Here is a 27,036-nt window from a genome sequence, read left to right on the forward strand (position 1 = left end):
CGTTTGTTTAAAAAAATTCGAGAAACTTGATCCCCCCTCCACGCTCCCTTTTCGAGCATCGTGCCAGAAAAATCTAGATTTTTTTTTTTTTTTTTTTTTTTTTTGCAAATAAAGACTTGTTCAACTCGTGTGGATAGTGATGCTAGTGGTGAAACGGTAGAACTAAAATGTATTGTTGTCTTTGTCACTTTCATGATCCTTTTCTAGGAACAGTGCTGCCATCCAAGCGTCTCTAAATTCCACTTGGAACTAAAAGGATAAACAGGAAAACTTCAACAGATGGCAGCACCACATTCGTGAGGGTTTACTTTTTTTAATTAATAAATATTACGAGGTTTGATACAACAACTATTATTTATTTAGTTTAAATAGAATGATATGATTTACTGAGTACTTGCTTTGATGACCTTTTTTGCAACTTCTAAAATTTTATTTTCTTCTATCTTTCTTTCGTCGCCACTGTTTCGCTCATTTGAAAAGTTTTGCTCGCTGCGCGCGCAACTACATAGACAAGAAACGCGCTAATGTATAAGAAGGAGAGCAATAACGATTAATTATAATTCGCGCCATTTCGCCGCTACGTGACGCTAGCTGCTCAATGTCCATTTGAATCAGGCAAAAAGAACCAATTAAGATCAATTTCTTTCAAACTTTTCAATATGCCATTTAACCTTCGAAATGCGAATAAAGACTTACAAATTTTATTCAAGATGTAAAAGCATCTGTTGATCCGGATTTAATCATGTGATTGTAGATATCAGCGATTTGAACACTCGCATCGTGGAAATTGAACAGATTGTCTTTGAAAACATTTAAACAACTGTCCACCTTCCACTTGTTTTTCTTGAACTTCTAGTTTTTAGTTTCTGGTACTAGCTCGTGGATAATTTTATAACATCAATTTCACTCAAATTTAAATAAACTTGGTATTCATATATATATATATATGTAGGTATAAGCAATAATTTTAACGTTCAGAACTCGAAGATAAATATCATGGAAATGAATGAATGGCTTAATTGTTGCAGATAAAAGGTACATTATGTAAAATTTAAAATGTAATTAGTAAATATTTCAAAGTAATTTTAAAATAAAATGGAGATAAAGTAACTTTTGTCTTTTGTTCACCGTAAAGGGAAGGGTGTCGGATAAGTAACGGTAGAGAATCCAGGTTTTAAGAAAGATCAATGCTTTATTTAGTTTGAGTAGTCCATATATTTAATACAAAAGCGTAGGTTTGATTAGCTGAAACAGAAACAAAACAGCAATTCATCATCAAAAAGAAAAAAGGGCTGACAGTCGTAATTGAAATCGCAGGAACGATTAATCAAAATTTGATTAAATTCGTTAAAAAACAAAAGAAAGATGCCTCGAACGTGTACTTACCATTTGGCGATAGAAATTGGTTTACAAGAGTCTGACACCCTGTCGTACGAGTACCCCAACGAACATCGCAACAGCTGCGGCCGCGCGTTCCTGCAAACTACCACGTTTGTGCAAAAATCGTTCAACCTGTGCACGTCACCGTCGTTGCACGGCACAGTGCTGAGACTAGGGGGGACATTTTGCACGATGTTCCACGGATTTTCAAATTGCTCAGGCTGCTGCTGCTGTTGTTGTTGGTCTTTTTCGATTTGCAGCTGCGCGGCTACAGGTCGTTGGTGCCAGTTAGCAAATTGTGACAGCCCGTAAGGCGATGACTGAGGTGGCTGTGGCGGTTGAGATGGTTGAGATGGTTGAGGTGGTTGAGGTGGTTGAGGTGGTTGAGGTGGTTGAGGTGGTTGAGGTGGCCCGTAAGATGGTAATTGCGACGGTCCGTAGGACGGTGGTTGTGCAGGAAGTGGCGATGGTTGCGATGGTCCATAGGATGGCGGTGGCGGCCAAGTCGATGGCGGTGAAGCAGCTGGCGGTGAAGCAGCTGGCGGTGAAGTAGCTGGTTGTGATGGCGACTGGCTTTGCGGCGTGGTCTGTTTAGGCGGAAGTGAGGGAGTTACCGCGCCTTTGCAATCCACGTTGTACGGGTAATCACAGACGCCCAATACCTATCAGGTGAGACAAGTTACAAACGAGATGTAAAAATGCCAAGTTAATTATGACAAGTACGAGACAGAGAAAAGAGGTTTCTTCAGTTTATACAGGGTGACCACTGAAAAACTGAAGGGTTCTTGTTTTTCACATATAATATAAAAAAAATAATAAAATTATATGTGAAAAATATTAAACAAATATGTTTTGATGAAATTTACTATACTATACTATAAATATACTATAAATAATAAGGTATTTTTATGCAATAAAAATCACATATATAGAGAGAATTTTGAATTTAATTGTACGTCAAAAGTAATAAACATTTAGATTCTGATACTGTACCAATTAATTTCTATTCTAATAGTGTACAAATTAATTTAGTAATTTATTTTAGTCGTGCGTTAAACATGCACTTGAGAATAACAAACGCTCGTCGAGCGAGATTGTCACTACTCGGTTGGATTATATAACAGAGATGATCGAAACGAAATTGTAGAATAGAAGGTTAAATTGTAGAGTAGAAGGTTAATGCCGAATTTAGTTTCAAGCAACGACGCGGAAGCCTCATAAGCGGCCTTTGACCACGTAGGGGCCGAGAAGGCGGTAGTTCGGCGCGTCACGTACGCGTTACGATTTAAAATTCCGCAAATACTCTACGAATAATTCGGGAATAAAGTTCTTACGTCATTGTAGACCGAGTTCCCGGAGCAAGCGAATTTAATCGGCTTTCTGTAAACGCACACGTAGAATTCCGAGCAGTTCGTCGCACTTCTGTAACGGCCATTCGGTTCCGGACAGAGTTTCGCTCCGCTAGACAGAGATGGTCCTGAAAGGAAGAGAAAAAGTTGTTAGAAAAAAAGAAATCATCTCACGTATCGTATGGTTGTAGCATAGAATAACAAGCTATACCGTGTACTTACAGAATAACAAGATACCACATTTTAAAAAAAGCAAACTATTAAAATCTCTGTCGATACAAATTGAACTGAACTTTATTTCTCTTACTTATTCGAACAATCTTTCATACCGATTTCTTCCAATTTTCCAAAAATCCACAAGCTAAATCTCTGAAAATTAATCGAACAAGCGTGAAAAGCGAAAGTTTACTTACTCGGCGTGGGCTTGGGCCGATCGCCGCAGTTCACGTTGTAATCGTAATCACAAACCAGGGTGACATCGTTGAAGAGTAATCCGTCGGGGCAAGATTGTTCGACAACCGTGTCGTCCCAGCAATTCAAATAATTGGAACAACTCTTCGGACTTGGGAACTGTCCCCGGGGAGCGAGACAGCCAGGCGGCGGTGTTGCCACCGGTATCGGTTCGGCGGTTATAGGTCCTGGTAACTCGTTCGTATCTCCGGGATTGGGAAGAGTCGGGTAGAGTTGCCTCGTGTTTGAAACCTCCGAGTCTTGCAACTCCGTCGCGTTCGCAGACGGATTGGAAGGGTTCTTGTTGTCCAGTTTTTGCAACTCCACGAGATCCCACACGTTTTCTAAATTTAGATAATTAGACTTGTAAATATATATATATATATATATATATATATATATATGTATATATAATAAAATAGCACGAAGCCAATATGCAAAATCATAATGTATCAACACCAATGAGTTACCAAAGTGGTCAAATTTAGAATTTTTCACAGAAATCTTATATATTATATACGACGGCCTATTTTTACAGACTTGAATGACTTTTAGTATATAAATAAATGGAAGCTTGTGTTCTTCATTGTATTACAAACTTCTCCTTCCAAGAACGTTCCGTGCACTTTAACTTCTTTGCTACAAATTTTGTACTTTAGTCGTCGGTAGTTAAGCTTCCAAGCGGATAATTTCTTAAGGCTGGGCCAAAAATCACTTCCTATTAAAATATATCCAGCAATTTTAAAAAAAATCTTTCTTCTTACATTTATTAAAGAAAAAAAAAAAAAAAAAATAGGTGGGAAGAAACTTTCAGCCCACCCTATCCACTTTGTACTTGCCAGAGAGTTCAAACGTCGAAACGATGAGAAAATTAGCGTGTATTGGCACTGACCTTGACGCTGCTGTCGAGGGTGTTCGAGGTACGTCCGACGACGCGCCGCGGTGACCGTTCTCCTAGAGGCGTCGCAGAGCGCCAAGAGGGCCAAGAATATCAAAACGAACCTCATGGTACGAATCTCCTGGTCGGGTCGCAGGGAGATCCAAGGAGAATCGCGGAAACAGAACACCCCCGAGGTGGTCGAGGTTTGAACTCGCGACGAAGGGGTCGAGGGATCGTTGGCGAACCTCTCCGCGGTGTCCGAATCTTTGCGCACGATGTTCTGATGCTGGATGGCCTGGACCTGGTCGGTTCGAGGGCTTACATAGGGCGTCCCCCACCACGGGGGACTGCTTCGTAGGGAGTAGCTTCGCAGGACCTCAATTACACCGGCGCAGGACCTTGCGGTGGACTCTCCACGGCTCAGGAAGTGCACGATTCTTCTCTTCGACGCCGCTCTTCTTCCCGCGCCGAAATTCCCCACCTTCCCCACATTTGCTCGTCGCGGGGGTATACGGGGGTCGAACACAAGCCGCAAGGACGCGAATCAACCGTGTCGCAACCTGCGTCGCTTGGCTTCTTATTGGACGAAATTTAGAATGACCGGTCACAGCCGAGCATGTATTCCTCCCGCTGGTCTTCGTTCGTTCTTCTTTCCGACCGCGTATCATCACCGCCGTGGTCACCACTCTATCCGCGGAGAAAGACCTCGCGGACCTCGCCTCGGCCGGTGGACGACGTGTGACGACGCCCGCGTAGGATGTCAAGGTCTCTTTCTTCAGACACACGTACGTATTTGGATGGATTTCAGCTTTTCGAAAAGCTAACGGTATCTTCAACGGCCGTTGAACGCCGTTTCTTCGTGCATTCGACTCTCTTGCATTTTCTGGCGCGGCCCAATCGTAAGGGGAATCCTTGCTCGGTTGCATCGTGCGACGACGTTTGACGGATGCCTGAGGTGGATTGAAATTTCATTCGTCGTCGACACGATAACTACAAATTAAAAAACAAACATTTCTAAGTAAACTTCAACGACAGTCAAAGAGTTTATTGATCCTGTAGCCATTTTTGCAAGAAAAATCTTCTACACGAACTCGGTTACTAAGTGGGTAGTCGATTAGTCATCAACGAGACTGAAACTCAGATAATTATTTAGATAGATAATTAAACGTTTCTTTGAAACAAAATTCCTCCTCTTTAAGTAAAAAATACATTTCTAAACAAACCTCAATAACAGTTTATTGATTGTGTAGCCATTTTTGCAAGAAGAATCTTCTATACGAACTCGGTTGCCAAGTGGGTAGGTCGATTAGTCATCAAACTCAACGAGACTGAAATTCAGATAATAAGATAAATAATTATAATAAAAACGTTCTTTTTAAACAAAATTCCTCCTCTTTAATTAGAAAACGCACCTCAGTAACAGTCAAAAAATTTATTCATAATCCAAATGCCATTTTTGCAAGAAAAATCTTCTGCATGAATTCGGTTGCCAAGTGGGTAGGTCGATTAGTCATCAAACTCAACGAGACTGAAATTCAGATAATAAGATAGATAATTATAATAAAAACGTTTTTTTGAAACAAAACTCCTCCTCTTTAATTAGAAGATGCACCTCAGTAACAGTCAAAAAATTTATTCATAATCTAGATGCCATTTTTGCAAGAAAAATCTTCTGCATGAATTCGGTTGCCAAGTGGGTAGGTCGATTAGTCATCAAACTCAACGAGACTGAAATTCAGATAATAAGATAGATAATTATAATAAAAACGTTTTTTTGAAACAAAACTCCTCCTCTTTAATTAGAAGATGCACCTCAGTAACAGTCAAAAAATTTATTCATAATCTAGATGCCATTTTTGCAAGAAAAATCTTCTGCATGAATTCGGTTGCCAAGTGGGTAGGTCGATTAGTCATCAAACTCAACGAGACTGAAATTCAGATAATAAGATAGATAATTATAATAAACACCTTTTTGTGAAACAAAATTCCTCCTCTTTAATTAGAAGATGCACCTCAGTAACAGTCAAAAAATTTATTCATAATCCAGATGCTATTTTTGCAAGAAAAATCTTCTGCATGAATTCGGTTGCCAAGTGGGTAGTCGACTAGTCATCAAACTTAACGAGACTGAAAATTAGATAGACTCAGATAATTAAATAGATCATAGATAGATAGACTCGGATAATTAGATAGATAATAGATAGATAGGTAATTATAATGGACACGTTCTTTGAAACAAGATTCCTCCCCTTTAATTAGAAAACGTACCTCAGTAACAGTCAGAAAGTTTATTGAGAAGCCACTTTTGCAGAAGAAAAATCTACACGCGAACTCGGTTGCCAAGTGAGTAGTCGAATAGTCATAAACCAAACTCCACGAGACTGAAACTTGAAACAGAGGTTTATTTTAGAAAGAGAAAGAGAGAGCAGCACACGTTTTCGTTTCGTTTTCCACGGAATTATCCACCAAATCAGTAAGAAACATCTCGCATGGTTAATTAGAAACCATATGGCGTCCATGTCTGTTCCAAGGTGCTCGAAGTATCTTGAAGGACGAACAGAGGAGCCCGATCGTTGAACCCCCGAATCTTGGAGTTGGAATGCAGAGGTGGATACGCCATCGAGATTGCTCTTTAGAAGGTTTCTCATTACCCGAAATGCATTTCGATATTCGGGCGGGAGACGCAAATTCCGTGAATGATTCGCCCGTTTTTCTCTCCTACCTTTCCGGGGGATATTGCGTGAATTTTACGACGCAGGTTGCGTTGCGACCATCGGGACCAATGCCCTGGGCCCACGTCGTCCTTTTTATTATCCGGCAATGAGGAAGATTCCACGGCCGGTCGAACGAACCAACAAAAAAAAAAAAAAAAAAGAAAGAAAGAGAGAGAGAAGAAAAATACGAAACGAACGGATCCACGTAATCCTGAAATCCAGATATTTCGGCAACTTGGCCCTTCTCGGCAACTTTCGGCGAGAATATCGTGCGTGTGTGCTCGTGAGTCACGCGTGACCTCGCCACTTGGCTTTCCACGCGTGCGACGATTCACATTTTATCCCGGGAACGGTTCCCTCCTTGGATTTCGACTATTTTCATGGTTCGTGTCGTTCAAAAGTTCGTTAGCCCGTCGTGTTACGTACTACGATTGTCGTTAACCCCTCTGCGAGCACATCTAACTTTCAACGTTGACTAATCTTTCAATACTATCGATATTTTATTAAATAATCCAATTTTTTGCCACGAGGTGGCGTACGCATCTTGTTCTAATATCTCCTTATTGTTAGTGACCAATAATAATATCAGGTTATCAATTCTAACCTGCAATATCGAAATAAATGCTTTTGCAAATTGTCTGCAGACAGAAGCTAAAGGAATCATCTTGCCCAATTGTCATTATATTTTCTTCTGTCGGTGTTCGTTAAACATGAAAAAGTGTACATAGTAGTTCTTGGTTTGTACATCAATTAATATCTCATTTGTTTGCACTTTGACAATCATTCTTTTATTATTTTCATATGATATAACTTTGCGACTTTTTCAAGTGTATTTGCAATAACGCTTGTGTTTTCTTTGGTTTTTAGTTTTGTATATCAGACACCTAAGATAGGAATACAAAGTCGTGCAAAAACAAAAGAACAATAAGAATAAGAATCATTAGTGGTAGATCCGAAGAGTCTTTATTATTTTTTGACGAAAGTCATCTAATAATATTTACTCAACGATATATAAATATCGTGACGATGAATTTAGTGATAAATCGTCAGATGAGAGTGCAAAGAGGTTTCAGAAATAAAATGTTCATAGTGCAACGTATATCTATGTTTAACACAGAGCACAAACTGTTTTATGGAATTCCATACTTAAATTTTTATACACACAATATTAAAGATATCATGATATGATAGACACATAAATATTACATATTACAGCGTTATAGTCTAAATTGTCACCAGAATTTTTAAAACAGATTACTGAAAGGAGTGAAATTTTGAACGCTAATAGATCTCATGATAAAGATACAAAATTAATCTTGAACCGATTTAAGCCAATCATGTGTGTATATCGTATTAATTTATTATATTGGAGTTTCAGGCATGTGTTTATAAGCCAACCATATATAGGAGACATCCGTGAAAAAAGATCATGGGACACCGTAGGCGTCCGTGAGTCGAACATCCGATCCCCGAATATCTTCGAGTCTTCCTCCAGTTCTGCGGTACTCAAGCAAAAGTAATTCGTTGTTTTTGAAAGAGCACACTTACTTTTACATCGCGTATTTCACGAAATAAGGGAAAGGATGACAGCAACTTTCACTGATTTTTGTAACGAAACGTCGATACGATATGTTCGTATTTTGCATATTATTACAACGAACCATACGTATTCAAAATTTCTCCCCTCGTAGGAATCTCGGCAGTTAGAATCAAAGAGAAGAAAAAAAAAAGAAGAAAAAAAAAATAGATATTAAAACTGACAACTAAGTCCTGATCTCGAGTTGTGGAAGCTTGAAAGGGGCTATCGTTCATTCGACAAAACGATTAACCGATTCCATCCTTTTCATTTCGCCGTCCAAGTGTTCATCCTCGTTTTTTTGCTTCTGTTTTCTCGGTCGGCTCTTCGTTTGAACGGAACAGCTCGTGAACACCAGCCACGGATAAAGCAGGATAATCGGCAAGGACTCGTAACCTGCTACCCAAAACGAAACAAATAGAAAAATGAACCGTGAAACGCTCGAGATATATGGACGAGAAACCTGGCGAACAAAGAACAGAGGATACACGACATTGGAAGACGAGGAAATAAAACATCGAGGAGAGGAAACATAAAAATGAAATACAACGTTTGGAAGCGAGATCTCGCAAAAATTAATTAGTTTTAGTTTAATTGCTATTCAAGGGATCAAATGGTCGAAATCAAAAATTAAACGTGAGAAGATTTTCTATCATGTTTTTATTGGTATTTTATTCATATTTCAAAAGTAAACTTCAGAGACTACACTTATTAGAATCTCTTAATCTGACTAATGTGATTCCAGGAAGAAGTAAATTTTTCTCTTTATTTTTTCTCTACAAATGCACGAGCAGTCGAAACGAAGGATCTCGCAAAAGAGAATGATACGTCTTTTAATACAATTAATTTCGTTGGCTGATAACTCGGAGGACGGAGGGACGAGATAAAAGATTACCGGTACCTAAATTTGACGGTGCTTACACGGTCCAGCACTTAAGTGTAAATAAAAAAGCGATATTTAAAGAGTACGTGTCTCCTCCATCCTGAAACATTTCAATTTCCGTAGCAGATTGCAGTGGATTTTTCAAAATAAGCGATCCTCGACTTTCGTATGTACATTTTACTTTTGTATAACTCGCTATTTCGTACGTGTTTCGTATTGTATTTACAAGTTAGATTTTTATCAATATGTATCTCCTCCTCTCCACGACAAATATGAAATACAACATGAAGGGAAAGAAACTGATAACAAACTCATTGTTAAGATTTTAACAATCAAGAATATGAAAGAAGCCTTCATGCGTCTTGACAAATTTTTCATCATGGAAGAATGTGATATCCCAATAGAGAGCGTGTATCTCATGTACGAATGACAATAGAAAAGGACATAGCGTGTTACAGAACTCTTTATCAAGAAAACAATTCAGCTATTTTGATAAATTTGTAAAGAAAACATCAGGTACTAATCGATAATACTAACTAATAAATAACACTTTAATATGCTTATACACTATATTAAAAAATAAATATTCTAAAAACAATATTTTTGATGTTTCTTTTTACATTGCTTCCCTTTCGTTTCAGGAACCAATTAGGTACGAATGTCGCCTGTAATTTCCAACAATCCCCGAGATCCTATCATCCCATCTGGATTCTTCTTAGCTGCCAAGGAATACCTTCGTACTTCACCGAGTGCAGAAATTAGAAAATGCCGCTGGTTTCTTTTCCCAGGAAAGACAAGTCCAGCAGCAGTTGCTCAGCTGTCACGCGCAAGCGTTCGTAAACGTTTTGTACGCACAATTTATTTCGCCCCCCTACTGACGCTGGGCAAAGTCAAACGATCACACTCCAGACGAAATTGCATCTCAAAGAAGGTGGTCCACCCGTTTCCATCGGACACTCCAATGAATTTGGAGAAGCATTACGGTATGCATTTTCATTGCTCGTGCGATTCTTTGAAGGATCTCAGGCAGGGTCTGCACCTCAGTAGGGGGAATCAAAACGAAGAAAACATAGGTAAGTGGCTAAGCGTGACAAAAGACGTCGATACTAATTCCTCGACGTATCTTTCGCTTCTTCGCGTTGTGAATAATGACCAGTCACAATATCGTCAGATTCAGCAGAGGAAAAGAGAGAGAGAGAGAGAAGAAATCTACATAAAAAAATACGAGCAAGATTCGAGGAAGAAAACGTCGACAGACATAAATAGGAGTTGGCAGGCCGAGTTGGCAGGACAAATTTACAGAGAGTCGTAGGAGCCAAGTTATTTTTACCTGGACAAAAGACGTTCATTGTACGATTTTTCTCTCAAGTAAGTTCTCTTCTTCTCTCGGAGAACTTAGCACCTTTCTTAGAGGAGGAACTCGTTCCTCTCTTAGATGCTCGCCGACCGAGCTACCTTGTAATCTAGCGGCTAGCACGATGAGATCCTTGCTTTCTTGCTTCGAAACGTTCGCTTCGTTTCTTTTGCGCACTTGTTCCACGACGGAAACTGACGAAGATACTATTTTCTACGTCGACGACTATTATCCTTTGCATTCTAGATAGTTTTTGCCAGTGCCAGAATCTTTACAACGTAGGCAATTATTATTTACTCGGTAGTATTAGATTCTATTTCATTTATCAAATTTAGTATAATTTAGTATAATTTTAGTATATTTACTCACAGTCAGTCGTAGGACTTATTCATTTATCAATGTAATTTCATTAAATTGACAAATTTAATTTAATTAATTTGATTTATATTTTAGAAAAAAATAAGAAGAAAGAAGGAAAAATTATCCATTACCAAATCTGCATCAATAAGCAAGACAAAATTGTTTTTGGTTTCACGATAACTTATAAACTGTGGAATGGCACGTTCCAGCAGCGCAGAATTACCAAGAAATAGAAACTCCCCTATGGAGGGTGGCATTCTTTTGTTGTACAACACGTAGGTATGCACTTCACTCGGAATGTTCTTGGAATATCATGGAAAAGATGAAAGATCTTTCTTGCAGATGACTTCATAAGCCGCGTTGTTCCGTGTTACACACTGATTCCATCACGCTTTGATCATATCCGCCGTCTTCTCCGCGCTTTTCAGGCTGGTGCGTCGTCACGTAGCTTGTACCGTTACTGTTACTCGCGTGTGCGCATACATATCTGCACTACCAAAACAGAATTCATATTGTACAAAACACTGAAGAAAAAAAAAAAGAATAACACAATGTATTTTCGGTTTACATATTAATCCGTTGGCGATTGATGAATTTTCATTCGGCATGTATAGGGTGGGCCAAAAGTTTCTTTCCACCTATTTTTTTTTTTTTTTAACATCAAAATAATTGTATTCATTTCTTTTAAAAATTATGTATTATTACTAGAAAAAAACTAATTTTATATATATATATATGTATCTTTTTAAAATATTAAATTAGTTTTCTAGAATTATAATTATTAAAAGAAAAAACTAAAGATTAAAAAAAATCATGGATTTATTTTAGTAGGAAGTTGGTAGGAATTTTGGTCCTTCCTTCCCTATATTATGACACTTAGGCGAAGATGTATCTTTGTTTAAAGAGCAGTTCGAATAAATTTGCTTAGATTGGACAAAAAGAAGCGAAGCTTTTGTAAAAATTGAAGGTCGTCGGTGCATTTGAGAATTAGTGAGATGGAATTCCCCGCGAGATTCGGCCCGGCGAGCGTTCTAACAACGTGAATACATTTTTGCAGAAGAGAGGGACGACGTAGCGATAAAACAATTAAAAGGAGCTGAAGGACCAAAGGGATGAGACGTAGCGCAGGAGGGTCCGGCAACGAAGAAAAATAAACGACGAGAACGAAATAAGAAAAATAAGAAAAGAGTAGAAGTGGTGAACTCGAACTCGTCAAGGACCAGAGGTCCTTGCTCTCCGGGTCATAGCGAGCTACAGACTCACAATACTTTCTGCACTTCTGGCTAAACCAGAGGCTCTCAAATTTATCCTATTTTCGCGTGTATTTTCTTTTTTTTTTTCACGTCATGGGGAATTTACAGACACAGCGAGCGACAAACGAGTAAGTTAGGGATTCGAAATAATTTATTTTTTTATATCTTTCCTTTAATTTATGGTGCTTCTATAAATACATCATGTTACTGTACATCACTGAAAGATTGTTTCTCTTGTTCTTCACAAATTATATATTTCTGAAACAGAAAATTTATAGTAATTTACGAGTTTTGCTACCTACTCGTAAATGAAACTTACAAACGAACTGCGACGTGAGACGATTATTGAAATATCTTGCTAACGCGACAATCTTAAATCCTTTAAGTGCTTCCTAATCGACCGGTTGACAACCGGGTAACAAACTGCTCCTCCATTAATCTGTCAACACGTGCAGAGCACGTGTAATAAACTCGATGATAAAAAATTATCACCATTTCGATGATTATGATATTTTAAGTATATTTGAAAAATGCTATCCTCCACATTATTAAGATTTTCTATGATTCGAAATTACTTATCCATACAGTTATCCATAAATCATTATTAGATATTGAAAAACAATATGTTAATTGACAAATTTTTGGAAATAGGTTCGAATCGGTGAAAACTGGAATGAAATTTGCCGCGAATGTTCGACCAAGAACCCGAGACCGGTTTTGCATGTACGTTCGAATGTTGCCTATCTGTAGGCGCGTGTTAATTTTTGTAAAACCACGTAGAAATGTAATTAACTTAACTGGAATATATAATTAATTTGAAAAAGCTGGAAAATTTGAAAAGATTTAACGAAGAAATATAAGGTTTTCGATACCAAAATAAATTTTTTAAAACAGGTTAAAAACGATAGTACAACAAGGTGTAATGTGCCATTGTGAATCAATTAATCAATGATAGAACGATTAATTAACGAGCACAACGAGCAATTGAGTTGGACTCGTTGGATTCGGGGTGTAAAGGTGGTACAAACGCTCACCGCGGGAGACTTTCGAAACTCGGTTAGCATTGTTTCATTCTTAGGTGTCTCGTTTCTTCTTGTGACCATTCTCACCGAGCGCCGCGATAATCTTTGTCTGGTAACAAGCCGTCCTGTTTCCTTACATAAAGGAACAAGGTGAGAATCCTTGTTAAACTCCATGCTCCGAGCTCTCTCGAGCTCAATGTTCCTTCTTCCGGGAAGTATAATTCGGTTCCTTGCGAAATCTCCTCTTTTTCTGTCTTTTTCTTTTCTTTTCTTTTCCATGCAAATTCGCCGATTGAAACGTTCGATTCTCGCGAGAAAGCGAGATATCCTTGACGATATATATCGCAACATTCGTTGCCAATGACGCCTCAATCACTTCTTTTACGTTAGCATGTTTCCAGACGTTCGACTCGTTTTAGGTTATGTTAGGTTTAGGTCAGGAGATCTGATCCTATCGGGATGGATTCAATCGCGATAAACTGCGTCTAAATGAACTTAATGATATAAAAAGTATATATATATATATATATATATGATTTATTTAAACCTTTTAAATAAATCTGCACGATAATAGCGATAGTGATGAAAAAGAACGATCCTTGAGCTGCATATTTATAGGTCATGCTATAGCAGCTTTCTAAGTTCGTTGAATGTTTTTTTACATGCACAAACATGTTTCGAATGTTTCTTCGAAAAACATAAGAGGAAACTTCACGTTTGTTGATTTTCTAATTTTTGCGTCGCTGAAAATGGCAACAGGAAGGTTATTAAATAATTCTAAGATGCATGATTAGTAAACGAATGAGAGCAATGAAAATGTGAACAATTTAATATTATATGATATTATATGATATTAAATATTATATAATATATTAACATATGTATCATATATATAAGCTAGTATATTATATAGCATATATTACATTATAGTATATAGTATAATATATATATTAGTATATTTATATAAAATTATATCATATAGCATATATTATATATAAGTATATATTATATTATATAGCATATATTACATTACAGTATAGTGTATAATATATATATTAGTATATTTATATAAAATTATATTATAGTGTCTAACATATATATTAGTATATTTATATAAAATAGTATATCATATATTAGTGTATTATATAATATGTATTATAGTATATATTATACTATATTATACGATGTGGTATATTATGATATAATATAATATACTAATATACATAATTCTTATGATATACTTAAATAGTAGATATATCCTTTCTTCGAACAAAATGATGAGAAATTACAAAATTTGTTAATCGCCATTACAACCGCCATCGTTATCATTGCGAGTCGTGCACACATAGCCAATCTTATCGCTTTGAATTTCTTTTACATTACGAAGCAATTTATCAGCCACGATCCGAACGAGCACGACAATGAGATGTGAGAAGAAAATGAGCGACGAGAAGTCGGCGAATTTCATTCAGCGATCAAGTGTGTTTCACCACTATTTTCACCGAGTTATCGCGTGAAGAAGCGGCTGGAACCGCTTTGCACCTTCACGATGAAAGAAACCGTGAAGGTCTTCTCTCGAGATCGTTAAAACGCTGAGCAACATCGCCACTCGTTTTAAGATCGGTCGTCACGGTACTAAACGAAAAGATCGCACGATTCTGCACGGGTTAAAAAAAAAAAAAATCAGTCCTTTTTTGCAAAACGAAAAACAGTCTTTCTTGCAAACTTTGCGTTCGTTACCATCGAACGAGGGATAAAAAAAATTAGGGTTTCGCGAGTAACGATTAATCTCCATCTTGTATCTTCGCTTTCGAAATAATGAGAAACGATCTGTTTCGTTGGCTGTTCGCTACAAACCAACATACTTGGACCTTGCATAATGTCCAATCTAATACCTGGAAGATATTAGATCGACGATCATTCCGATATCCGCTCGGTGAATGCTTCTCGCTGTTCTTATTCCATAAATCCTTTGCATAAATCACCTCGTTCCTGTTATCATAGTAATATCTGATCTTATATTGTTCGATTGTCTAATGACGAAATAATGGAATCACGTTAGATTTTAGTCAGATTTCGAGACGGAGGAGAATGAAAGCTCTTCGTGTAATACAGGATGAGCCAAAAATTTCTTCCCACCTATTTTTTCTTCTTTTAAGAAACAGTGAATGAAACTAATTTTATTAATTTCAAATTAAATTTAAGTCCAGACTGACGATTCTTTCATTCTTTCATTTGTTATTTTATAGTAAGAAGTGATTTTTAGAGCCACCCTATATAACAATAATGGAATTATATTTTGATTGACAAAGTTCAATCATTGAACAAGGATTCAGTAAGTTTGAACATTAAAGAATTCAAAATGGCGGAAGCTCTACGAACATACAGGAGGCGTTTCGTAAGATGTATCTTTTACGATAAAAAAAATGTATGGTATTAAGAAAAAAAAAATAATAAATAAAGATGACCTTGGAAACTTTGAACTCCCTTCAAAACACGCAAAAAATTGATAGACGCCATATTTTGCCACCCATAACCTCTTCCAAAAATGCAATATTTTCTCAGTTTTAAGTATATTTAAGTAAAACGAAATAGGCAAAACAAATAATAAACTGATTATTTCTCAATAATTTCTATCCAGTGATATCATACCGACGAGTTCAAAAAGAAAGCGACGAATTATTGTGTACGGTTTGGTCATTCGTTATGGTCCGCAATCAGTTGCCAGTGCAAGTGGTTAATTTCTCATGCCACGTCGAGAATTTTTTTGTTTCAAAATTGTAATATTTTCTCAGTTTTAAGTGTATTTAAGTAAAACGAAATAGGCAAAACAAATAATAAATTGATTACTTCTTAATAATTTCTATCCAGTGATATCGTACCGACGAGTTCAAAAAGAAAGCGACGAATTATTGTGTACGGTTTGGTCACTCGTTATGGTCCGCAATCAGTTGCCAGCGCAAATAGTTAACCTCTTGCGCTGGAATGACGTGCCACGCACGTCAAGAATTTTTGTCCCAAAGTTGTAATATTTTCTCTGTTTTAAGTGTATTTAAGTATAACTCAGGCAAAACAAATAATAAACTGATTACTTCGCAATAATTTCTATCCAGTGATATCATATCGACGAGTTCGAAAAGAAAGCGACGAGTTATTGTGTACGGTTTGGTCACTCGTTATGGTCCGCAATCAATTGCTAGCGCAGTAGTTAACCTCTTTGCGTTGGAATGACGTGTCACGCACGTTGACAATTTTCTGTTACAAAATTGTAATATTTTCTCTGTTTTAAGTATATTTAAGTATAACTCTGGCAAAACAAATAATAAATTGATTACTTCTCAATAATTTCTATCCAATGATGTCATATCGACGAGTTCGAAAAGAAAGCGACGAGTTATTGTGTACGGTTTGGTCACTCGTTATGGTCCGCAATCAGTTGCCAGCGCAAGTAGTTAAATACCACACAACTTCCGTATCGAAACAATTTCTCGTCAGACGCGTAATTAATTTAAAAGTTAGTTCGGGCGTGCAAGTTACGTGAATCACCCTGTACATATATAATATATACGCGCGGTTAATCGGTCGTTTCATCGAGCCGATTTTCCGTCGCGATGCAACGAAATTGCATAGAAAGCAGGAAGGAGGATCCTTGTGCGCGTTTGGCCTTTCGTAAAAGGAAAAGAAAACAAGATCGCACCGTGTTCACACCGTGGACAAAGCCAATGCAATTTTTCAACCGCCGTTGCTGAATCACGCGCAAAGGAACAAAAAAGAGAATATCTGTCGCCGGGCAATGCAATGCTCCAACTAATAGCGATCGAACTATCGGACTATCAAAGTAGAAGAACTACTTTCAGAACGCCTTCGACTTAATTCCGTAAATATCCATCGGTTGACAATTTTTACGATGATATCCGGAGTTTTGCCATCCGGATGAAATTCGCTTTTTGCAAAATGCTAGCAAAAAGCAGGAATCCTATCGTTCCGATAGCATTGAGGGCGAGTCATCGACGACAGATCGACAAAGCGATGTGTTTTTTTTTTCTCCTCCCTTCTACCTACTGATCGAGTCATCTATTCCGAGCATCATATATACAGGATGGGCCTGAATTCCGTAGTACAACCGAGCGGTCTCTAGATTTTATTTTACGGGGGCAACGAGCAAGTTTATAAAGACAATATTTCAAATATTACACATTCGAAGCAAAAGATTATGGAGGAATTCGAGAAATTGAAAAACAATATCAGCTGAACATTCTGTTCAGGTATCATTAATTCGTCGAGCAAACTTTTGTATGCAGCAACGAGGTGGACATTTTCAACGATACACGTAACAGTATACCATATTGTAGTATTGCAATAGAAAGTAGCAATAAGGACTAAAAAATTATCAGTAGAAACACTCTGTACTACGGCTAATCACACAATAAATAATGTTAGGATAATAGGAATAAAAAATCACACAATAAATAATGTTAAGATAAATAAGGAATAAAAAATTAATTATCAGTAGGAACACTCTACTGCTTTAACCACGCAGTAAATAATTTCTGTAAACACTATCTGGAAGACAAAACACGGTAGAAGAATAGACAACTAAATCGTTCACAAAGATGAACAAACTTTGAAGTCGATTTTCTCGAAAACCGCGAGCCCGAGATGAAGAAAATGTTGTACCAAATTGTTTCTCTTATTTGTTTAACGTAGAATCACCCCCTGCTCGGTTGTACTACGAATTCCCGCCCACCGTGTATATACCGAGTGTACCCAACAGACAGAGAGTTCTCGATAGAAGAAACCAGGTATGTTCTCCAGGGAGGCCTTCCTATGCCAGTAGAGATCGGACCTGCCGGAAGAGTGGGGAGCTCATATAAGACACGAAGCCAAACGCCTCTCCCAGTGACCAGTCTCGACACGAAAACTCATCAGCCGAGCTTCTTCCACGGGGTTCTCCCACAAGAACCACTTCGTTCATCCAGCATCTCGCTACATTCGAAACAGGACGGTCCAGTTCGGATTGAAATTCGAGTCGATTCGAGAGATTCGAGAGTCAAATTGGTCCTCGCCCAAGGCCGTAGCAGGTCTTGCCAATCGCAATGGTGCCACAGTCGCTGATTCTCTCGTTACTCGTGCTGTTCCTCGCTGCACACGGTGAGTCCCTTTCGCGCTACTTTGCTTTTCATCTTGCTCCTCCTTCTCCTCCTCTTCTTTTCGTCTCTCTTCCTCTCTACATTTCCTCTCCGTCATCTCTCCTTTACTTTCTTCTTCTTCTTTTTTTCTTTTTCTTCCGACGGATTCTAGAGAATTGAGGAAAAAAAACATTCACGTTCGCGACTCGAGGGAGTTACACTCCTTGTAAAGGATGTCGAGGGAAGCAGTAAACGTTTGTACTGTTTACATTGTTCAATTATCGCGCGTCGAGTTAAAAAAAAAAAGAATTATGATAAGGTGTGTTTAATCGGATCGAGCGGCGGACTCGAGGTGGCAGCTCGAGAGCGCGGAAACACACGCCGCCGCGCCGGGTGCAAGTGAAAACGGACTTTCTGCGATCAGACGAGCGCGTTTCTCGCGGCCGCCGGGGATCGAAAAAGTGCGCGTCGGCCTACTTTCGCGGCCTCCTCGACGCGCAACAGCGACGATCCTCCCGATCGCTCTCGCGTGTAATGGCCGATGGCCTCTTCGATCCAACACCTCCTCGTCGTCTCCTCGTCTTCTCGACGATTCGTTCGAGATTCGATTTAATTACCACTCCTTCTCTCCCTCTCCCTCTCTCTCTCTCTCTCTCTCTCTCTCTCTCTCTCTCTCTCTTTCTCTGTGCATCGAATACACGCTCTGCTTACGTTTCACCGCTCGTTTTCACGTAAATTTCACTTCCTCGAAGCGAGTTCGTTCGTCGGCTGCGCCGATGTTTCAAACGAACTCGAAAACGAGTCGAGATCGTTCGATCAAATCATTCAGCTTTAAGAATGATCGCGACACGAGTTCAATTGAAAATCAGAAGTAGCGAACGATTCTGAAATGTTGTTAAGCTCGTTGAATAGATTTTGGAAGATGTTTATATAAACATTGTAATAAATATTTCATTATAATATTGTTACTAATGTTTTATTATAATAAATATTTTACATTTATTGTTAATAAAACATTATATTATAATAAATATTTATTGTTAATAAACGTTATGATATTATAATAAATATTTGAAAAATATAAATATATTGAATATATTAAATATGTATATATTATTACTCAATATATATATATATATATTATATATATAATATTAAATATAATAAATATTCTGGAAAATATTATGATAAATATATTTGCTTCATCAAATATCAAAATATATTCAAATATATTTTAAAATGTACTTGAATATATATTCTAAAATATACAAATATACAAATATATTTTAAAATGTACTTGAATATATATTCTAAAATATACAATAAATACTTTAAAACATACTTGAATATATATTTTAAAATTTAACATTTGATATTTTTAATATTTCAATATTTTAAAATATACATGAATATATATTCTAAAATATATAATAAATATTTCAAAATATACTTGAATATATACTTTAAAATTTAACATTTCATATTTTTTTGTGTTTCATATTCTTAATATTTTAATATTTCATATTTAATATTTTAAAATATACTTGAATATACTTGAATATATATTTTAAAATTTAACATTTTATATTTTTTTATATTTTATATTTAATATTTTAAAATATACTTGAATATATATTTTAAAATTTTACATTTCATATTTTTTTATATTTTATATTCTTAATATCTTAATATTTCATATTTAATATTTAAAATATATACAATATCTTAAAATATATTTGAATGTACATTTTGTACATTTCAAAATATACAATAAATATTTCAAAATATATTGTCTCTCATCGATCGTCGGCCGTTTTAAATCTCTCTCGTTTTTCGTTGCACAATCTCCGTTATCGTTCACGGCGCTCGTCACTTGGAAGAATGCCCCTCTTCCAGTAATTATTACACGCGTATTCGTAAGACAATGATGAGCGTTCACCGGTGCTTCACACATCTCCAGAACTTTCTCCCGTGTCTCGGGAGTGAAAACATGAAAGTAGCTCAACAGATAGATCACACACTCTTTCTCTCTTTCCTCTCTCTCTCCCCCTCCCTCCACCTCAATCTTTTTCTCGATGTTTTTGCATCTAGTTTGCACGATGATAAGTAAGATGGCTGATTAATTTTTCGATGAAAGAACATTCGACGAGAAATAGCAAAATGTTCTCTCATCGGTTTAACAACGTTTCGATTTTGTAGATTTTAACGCGATCGTTATCGTAACGATAACAATCGATAGCCAACAAAACACAGCGAAATGTCACTTGCCTGTCTGGTCTCTTCAGTTGCGAAACACACGGGTAAAAGTACTTCCTGTTTCGTAATTCTTTCCAAGTAAATTAATATTTGAACGCATAATATTTACTAGGGCGATGCTTTTTCGATGCTTTCACTTTTTACGTCGAAAATACGATCAGGCGAATAAACGATCATTCGACTTTACTAACTGGGAATGCGCACGTATCGCAATTCCCTCGGATCCTAGTATTATATGTACATACGGGTAAGTTTTCCAGCAGCACCAAATTATTTTCGACGCGTTTGTAAAACAAACGTGTACTCTCAAGTCGTTCGTTCGACTATCTTCACTCGTCTTCTCTAATTACCTTGGTCTTCGTTTCCGTTTTCAGGCGACATTTTGAAAAAAATGTTTTAATCGTTTCTATCGATCGAAAATTAGTCAGAGATCGCTGTAGTTCCATACTGTGAATGTTGAAGTGACTCTCTTTCTCTCTCTTCGATTCACAGTCGCTCTTTACGTAAGAAATTCCACTTTCTATCGTGTGTGTGTCGTAGATGAAATTTTATCACAGAGATATTATTCATTCTCGAGGAACAGTCGTATCTGCTCATTCATCCCGAACAATTTCCGCAATCAGTTCACTTCCCTTCGGTGCCAAGTGCCGCGAGACAAGAATTCTCGAGTGATAAGAATCGTTCACGGTCGCGTTTCTCGTTTCCCTCGATTTACACGCGAGCATGCATTTGCTTCGATACGAGTGCCTGGACCAGGAAAACTCTGTCACAATCTGAAAGGAAAAATACTGCCATTATCTCCGAGTTGGCCAGTGGGAAAACTGCGAGACGAGAAGGAGAAACGTTCCTCGAGCAACGTAACCTCGGGAGGAAAAGGAGCGCGGGAAAGAAGTAAAAGGAGGCTGGTGGAGATCCAAGCCAGAGAAAGATGAAAGAATGGAAAAATTGCTGCTGCGAAACCGTTCCTACCAGTTAACCAGACGATTAACACGCGTTACATTAAACGTACGTTCGAGCATTTTTACGTATCGCGAATTTTTTTACAGAAAAAGGTGAAAAGAGTTATACGTGAGACACGAATTATTAACAGCGAAATTTTTGCAATTTTTTAAATGAAAATTTAATTTCCCAATTTTTTCCTTTTGTAGAACAATAAGAATTATGTAACAATAATTTTTGATAGCACAACATACTATTTCTTTAAATCATTTATATATCTGTATATTTATATTTGTATGTATAATTGTCTTCTTTCATGGATGTCATGTTTCTTTGTTTAAGTTTGTTCAGACCAAGTTAATGGCCTTTTTCTCAGGCTTCCTCCATGTCAAAAATTCACTTTTTTGAATAATAAGAGTTATGTACAATAATTTTTAATAGCACAACATACTATTTCTTTAAATCGTTTATATATCTGTATATTTATATTTGTATGTATAATTGTCTTCTTTCATGGATGTCATGTTTCTTTGTTTAAGTTTGTTCAGACCAAGTGAATGGCCTTTTTCTCAGGCTTCCTCCATGTTAAAAACTCACTTCTTGAATAATAAGAATTATGTACAATAATTTTTAATAGCACAACATACTATTTCTTTAAATCATTTATATATCTAATATATATATAGATATATATTTAATCTCATTCAATCATCTCCTATCAACAACCACAAACAAAACGGAAATGCAAAAAAAATTTTTTCCCCCAAAAATATTTTTCTGATAGCACAACATACTATTTCTTTAAATCATTCATATATCTACGTTCATTCGTGTATTTAATCTCATCCAAGCAATGAACATTCCTAGCAATGAAATAGGAATGTAAGAGAGATAATAATCTAAACTTTTGACGTGGAACGTTGCACTTTTGCGGAAGGAACGCGAAAAGGTGGGGCTCTGTGTATCTCTTTACGTCGACGTTCATTTATTCCCACCGATCAGGAAGGAATCGAAGGAACACGGTGAAACGTGTCAACCAACGCGACATTTACTCCCTGTAGCAAGATTCTGTCGTCTCGCCGATACCGGTACCGGTACCGCCAGAATTTCCCCGCGTAACCAAACCTGTCCTTGCATTTTTCATCCGCCGATTAACCTGTCCTTGCTTGAAAATACATACACAGTATATCCAGAGAGAGAACGGCGGAGAGAGAGAGAGAGAACGGCGGAGAGAGAGAGAGAGAGAGAGAGAGAGAGAGAGAGAGAGAGAGAAAAGAAAAAACCGATCGAGATTCGCTTCTGAACGTGTAAAATGGGACAAAGGAATATGATTTTCTAACCGATGGAAAGTCGATTTCAATGGAGAAATAACGTGTCGTGTATTTACTGAGAAAGTATATGCCATTAAACTTACGTTGGTTTGTGCATCAACTTACGTTGCCGGAGAATTCGCTTGGAAAAGCGTGCAGATCGACCTTTCTCTTTGAATATCTCGCATATCCACGCAACACGTTATACCGATATATTTTACGCCTTTGCGCTTACTGTTAAATCTGTACGCGTTGCAATATTTATGCACGATTTCATTCTCTGCTAGCTTTGTCGATGATTTCGAAACGAACACTTTCCATCTCGAATTATTGTCAAAAGCGAAGAACACTCGCCGAGAGAACTTATTATTGAAATACTTGTTAAGGGAGACGAATATATATATATTTGTTCACCTTTCTTAATAATAATACAAGATGTTTTATTCAATGATGTTCTTCTCGAGAGAGACAAACAAATATATTTTATATATATATGTATTTACAAATATTTAAGTTTAGATTAGATTTAGGTTAGGTTTAGATTAAGTTAGATATATATGTTTATACAGAAATAAACATACATACATATATATATATATATATACACATAACCTAACCTATCCTAAATCTAAACCTAAATATACATAAGTATTTCAATACCTTACCTAAATCTAAATCTAACTTAAATATCTTACCTAATCTAACCTAACCTAGATGATACCTTATTTAAACCTAAATATACATAAGTCTTTGAATACCTTATCTAAATCTAAACCTACCCTAAATGATATCTTACATAATCTAACCTAACCTAGATGACACCTTATTTAAACCTAAATCTAAATTTACATAATTATTTTAATACTTTACCTAAATCTAAACCTTACCTAAATGATACTTTATTTAAACCTAAACTTAAATATAAACAAGTATTTCAATGATATTTCTCGTCGAGAAAAACGAACAAAGATATATATATATATATAATGCAAATACATAAATATATGAATACATCTTCGATGGCAAAGATTAAAAGATAGTAGAAGCCATAGAAGACACGTACATGTTAACTATGGAACAAGAATTAGAGATACCTGCGTTGCTTTTGATTTTCTATTGTTAAACACAAGCGTTAACACAGGTTCTACTACGAGCACTTACTTCTGTACAAAGAGTCGTAAAGGAAGGGAAAGTATCCCGGTACCACGACACTACATTAATAAGAGTCACCGGTTACATAACCAAGCTGCCTAACCGAGGATGTGTCCACCTACAAAGTCAATAGGCAACGCATATACTTCAACACATCAACATTTAACGATTTAACATGCGATTTCTGTCACTTACTCACTCGCCTAACGCTTATTATTACATCTATAAATGCACCTGAAACACTTCCTACGTTCTCTCTCTGCTTTACAAAATTGTGTACAACGTTACGCAAAGTGAGTTTAAATTCCTCGTAAATCCTAACCTCACTCTTAATCTTTTATTTTTTCCTCTTTTTTTTTTCTTGCTCGTTGAAATGTGTGAATGTTACATCTTCTAACACAGCGTATTGTTACGTTCTGCGTATTAGTACTCGCTGGAAGCAACGTTCCACGGTGTATATATTCCAGAGTTTGGAAAGGCGCGCAGAATATTCTGGCGCTGCGTTCGCTTTTTCCCAGCCAATCCCCGTTACACAAATATTCATCGTCTCTTTTTTTTCTTGCGATAAACTCTTAATTTATTTCTTGAAAGCGAATGAGAATATCGTCCGTAAGGTGCCACGAGTGTCCGTGATCCGATGAGATATGTCACAAGAATCATCTTGTTTCGTGGCTTTAGTCACGCGTGCATCCTTGACATTCAACTACCCGGTTCTAAATGAGTCTTCATTCCAGCATTCTAAAACTCGTTTGAACGTATCGTTCTCCAAAGCCTCTTCTGCCTTGCATATCACGAAAGAATATATCAGTCGCCTACTCAATGAAACGAAAAACATCCGTTACTTTTATATCTTTTAATTTTTTTCATTCTTATTACTTCTGTTAAACGTCAGAACTAAAATTTCCTCAGCTGCGTCTGTATTCTGTAACCTTTTCAACTTCAAAGTTCTTTGCAATAGGCAAAGTCGTATCGTTTGGCCAAAATATTTCGAAACGAAGACTTTTACTTGGAAAAGAGGAAAGGAGAGTTCGTCGTTCGCTTCTGGACTCGAGAAAGTGACCGAGCAACTTCTCTCCCTTCCCTCCAATTTCTTTCATGTGTTCGGTCATTTTCTTCGGTTTGAATCGATCGACAAAGGCGATATTCGAGAGTGATGAGAATAGAGATATCAGAATAGAAAAGCCGACGAATCGAACCGTTGGATTTTATAGAGCACGAGATAACGGAAAGGGGGCGCGGGCTGAAGGTTGCAAGTCAAGGCTAGACACTTTCACTCGCGCCCGTCCTAAGAGTGCTCTCTTGGGAGCGAGCTACGAGCTGCCTTCCCACCTTTACTATGCCGTGTATTTACTTTTCTACCTGGTCTCGGACATCGAATTGCGCCCATTAGCGGAGATATTACGACCGCTTGCCTCGTGGTTGTAACCTCTTGTGGTTAAGCGATTACGCGACCCGGTCGTGCCGTCGTGGGACAAGCAACAAGCCTTACTTGCGATGTAAATTCATTTCACAACTCTCCCTCCATTGTAACACCGCCTTTCGTTTCGGCAGTTTTAATCTTCTTGTCGCAACATCTAGCGCTCACTATATATACTACGTGTATACGTGGTGTACAGTACATGTAGTATACAGTATACGTAGTATACAATATACGTAGTATATAATATACAGTATACGTTGTATATGGTATGCAGTATACGTAGTTTATTTAGCGTACAGTATACGTAGTTTATTTAGTATACAGTATACACAATACAAATATACGCGGTATACAGTATACACAGTACAAACATACGTATACAGTACACACAGTACATAATATACGTAGTATACAGTATACACAGTACAAAATATACGTATACAGTACACACAGTACATAATATACGTAGTATACAATATACACAGTACATGTAGTATACATTATACACAGTACACGTGGTATACAGTATACATAGTACACAATATAAATAGTATACAGTATACACAATACAAATATACGTAATATACAGTATACGCAGTACACAATATACGTAGTATACAGTACACACAGTACACAATATACGTAGTATACAATACACACAGTACATATAGTATACATTATACACAGTACACGTAGTATACAGTATACACAGTATACAATGTACGTAATTTATTTAGTATACAGTATACGTAGTTTATTTAGTATACAATATACGCAGTATACAGTATACGTAGTTTATTTAGTATACGCAGTATACCGACGAGTTCAAAAAGTAAGCGACGAGTTATTTGTCGAGTTTGGTCACTCGTTATGGTCCGCAATCGGTTGCCAGCGCAAGTGGCTAATGTTGCAAGTTTGTAAGATTAATATCTGTTACCAGACGAGTCCTTTTACAGTTTATCTATCCCTGTTAACAGGATCGCACGCTCAGAAGCAGCAGCAGGAGGACCCGTGTCAAACGAAATCCAGAGTGGTTGGCGACATAGAGTACTGCGATCGCTACTGGGAGTGCGTTAACGGGCGTCCAGAGTTGTTCGACTGCCCGAACGGTCTTGTTTTCGCTGGGAAGCATCGTGGCGTGACCGAGGGCTGCGACTATCCCTGGAGAGCGAACTACTGCGACGGGAAACGCCAGGCGAATCCACCGATTCCAGCTGAGCACTGCGACTGGCTTTATGGCATTTTCGGCCACGAGACGTCCTGCACTCGGTACTGGACCTGCTGGAACGGCACGGCCACGGAACAACTGTGCATCGGTGGTCTTTTGTACAACGAAAGGGCCAGATCCTGCGACTGGCCAGAAAACGTCGAAGGCTGTCAAAAGCATCGTGAGTAAATTCTAGAGACGTTACGAATTATGCTACGAATCCCTTATTTACGTTTTTTTCTTATCTCAAGCCTGCATCCTGGTGCTTGCTTTTCTCGCCACGCAATCATGTTCATACTGTAATTAATAATTGCACCAATGTTTATTATATATATGATGAAAATTAGCTTGTCGAATTAGAGATTTCCACACACCTGACAATTGTGTAAACAATCCAGAGCA

General features: G+C 37.3%; 4 protein-coding genes and 1 long non-coding RNA gene across 7 annotated transcripts; 2 read left to right on the forward strand and 3 right to left on the reverse strand.

The window, feature by feature from the left end:
* Nucleotides 1-1,137: 1,137 nt before the first annotated feature.
* On the reverse strand, nt 1,138-4,573 carry LOC122532497 (actin cytoskeleton-regulatory complex protein PAN1-like). Of its 2 annotated transcripts, none has more exons than XM_043661292.1 (5): nt 4,072-4,573; nt 3,143-3,529; nt 2,715-2,857; nt 1,387-2,042; nt 1,138-1,245 (listed from the first exon to the last, which is right to left on the reverse strand). In XM_043661292.1, the coding sequence occupies exons 1-5, from the start codon at nt 4,184-4,186 to the stop codon at nt 1,242-1,244; spliced, it is 1,305 nt and encodes a 434-aa protein (XP_043517227.1). In that variant the 5' UTR covers nt 4,187-4,573; the 3' UTR covers nt 1,138-1,241. The 2 variants fall into 2 exon arrangements, with proteins under 2 accessions (XP_043517227.1, XP_043517226.1); XM_043661291.1 differs by having other exon boundaries at nt 3,143-3,523; nt 4,072-4,330.
* On the reverse strand, nt 4,437-5,654 carry LOC122532520. The gene is made up of 4 exons (XM_043661327.1): nt 5,472-5,654; nt 5,283-5,387; nt 5,084-5,195; nt 4,437-5,009 (listed from the first exon to the last, which is right to left on the reverse strand). Exons 3-4 carry the CDS (start codon nt 5,120-5,122, stop codon nt 4,437-4,439), a joined length of 612 nt encoding a protein of 203 aa, XP_043517262.1. The 5' UTR covers nt 5,123-5,195; nt 5,283-5,387; nt 5,472-5,654.
* Nucleotides 5,655-9,404: 3,750 nt separating this feature from the next.
* Nucleotides 9,405-11,561, forward strand: LOC122532501. The gene is made up of 3 exons (XM_043661298.1): nt 9,405-9,748; nt 9,874-10,305; nt 11,159-11,561. Exons 2-3 carry the CDS (start codon nt 9,891-9,893, stop codon nt 11,290-11,292), a joined length of 549 nt encoding a protein of 182 aa, XP_043517233.1. The 5' UTR covers nt 9,405-9,748; nt 9,874-9,890; the 3' UTR covers nt 11,293-11,561.
* A 6,547-nt stretch (nt 11,562-18,108) lies between these two features.
* LOC122532502 (protein obstructor-E-like) lies at nt 18,109-26,850 on the forward strand. The gene is made up of 2 exons (XM_043661299.1): nt 18,109-18,372; nt 26,405-26,850. The coding sequence occupies exons 1-2, from the start codon at nt 18,318-18,320 to the stop codon at nt 26,821-26,823; spliced, it is 474 nt and encodes a 157-aa protein (XP_043517234.1). The 5' UTR covers nt 18,109-18,317; the 3' UTR covers nt 26,824-26,850.
* Nucleotides 20,120-24,686, reverse strand: LOC122532507. Of its 2 annotated transcripts, none has more exons than XR_006307522.1 (3): nt 24,207-24,686; nt 24,017-24,125; nt 20,120-21,379 (listed from the first exon to the last, which is right to left on the reverse strand). It is a non-coding gene; the product is annotated as an uncharacterized LOC122532507 (long non-coding RNA). The 2 variants fall into 2 exon arrangements; XR_006307521.1 differs by having other exon boundaries at nt 24,203-24,686.
* Nucleotides 26,851-27,036: the final 186 nt, after the last annotated feature.

The sequence above is a fragment of the Frieseomelitta varia genome, unplaced genomic scaffold (assembly GCF_011392965.1).
Source record: "Frieseomelitta varia isolate USP_RPSP 00005682 unplaced genomic scaffold, Fvar_1.2 scaffold_456, whole genome shotgun sequence".
NCBI classification, from domain to species: domain Eukaryota; kingdom Metazoa; phylum Arthropoda; class Insecta; order Hymenoptera; family Apidae; genus Frieseomelitta; species Frieseomelitta varia.

Coding starts and splice junctions, on each gene's coding strand:
- LOC122532497 (XM_043661292.1), bottom strand. CDS start 4,186: ATGAGGTTCGTTTTGATATTCTTGGCCCTCTTGGCGCTCTGCGACGCC. Junction 3,530..4,071: donor CCCTCGACAGCAGCGTCAAG/GTCAGTGCCAAT, acceptor CTAATTATCTAA/ATTTAGAAAACGTGTGGGAT. Junction 2,858..3,142: donor TCGGCCCAAGCCCACGCCGA/GTAAGTAAACTT, acceptor TCTTCCTTTCAG/GACCATCTCTGTCTAGCGGA.
- LOC122532501 (XM_043661298.1), top strand. CDS start 9,891: ATGTCGCCTGTAATTTCCAACAATCCCCGAGATCCTATCATCCCATCT. Junction 10,306..11,158: donor TCAAAACGAAGAAAACATAG/GTAAGTGGCTAA, acceptor ACGTTCCAGCAG/CGCAGAATTACCAAGAAATA.
- LOC122532502 (XM_043661299.1), top strand. CDS start 18,318: ATGGTGCCACAGTCGCTGATTCTCTCGTTACTCGTGCTGTTCCTCGCT. Junction 18,373..26,404: donor GCTGTTCCTCGCTGCACACG/GTGAGTCCCTTT, acceptor CCCTGTTAACAG/GATCGCACGCTCAGAAGCAG.
- LOC122532520 (XM_043661327.1), bottom strand. CDS start 5,122: ATGGCTACAGGATCAATAAACTCTTTGACTGTCGTTGAA. Junction 5,010..5,083: donor ACTCTTTGACTGTCGTTGAA/GTTTACTTAGAA, acceptor AATCCACCTCAG/GCATCCGTCAAACGTCGTCG.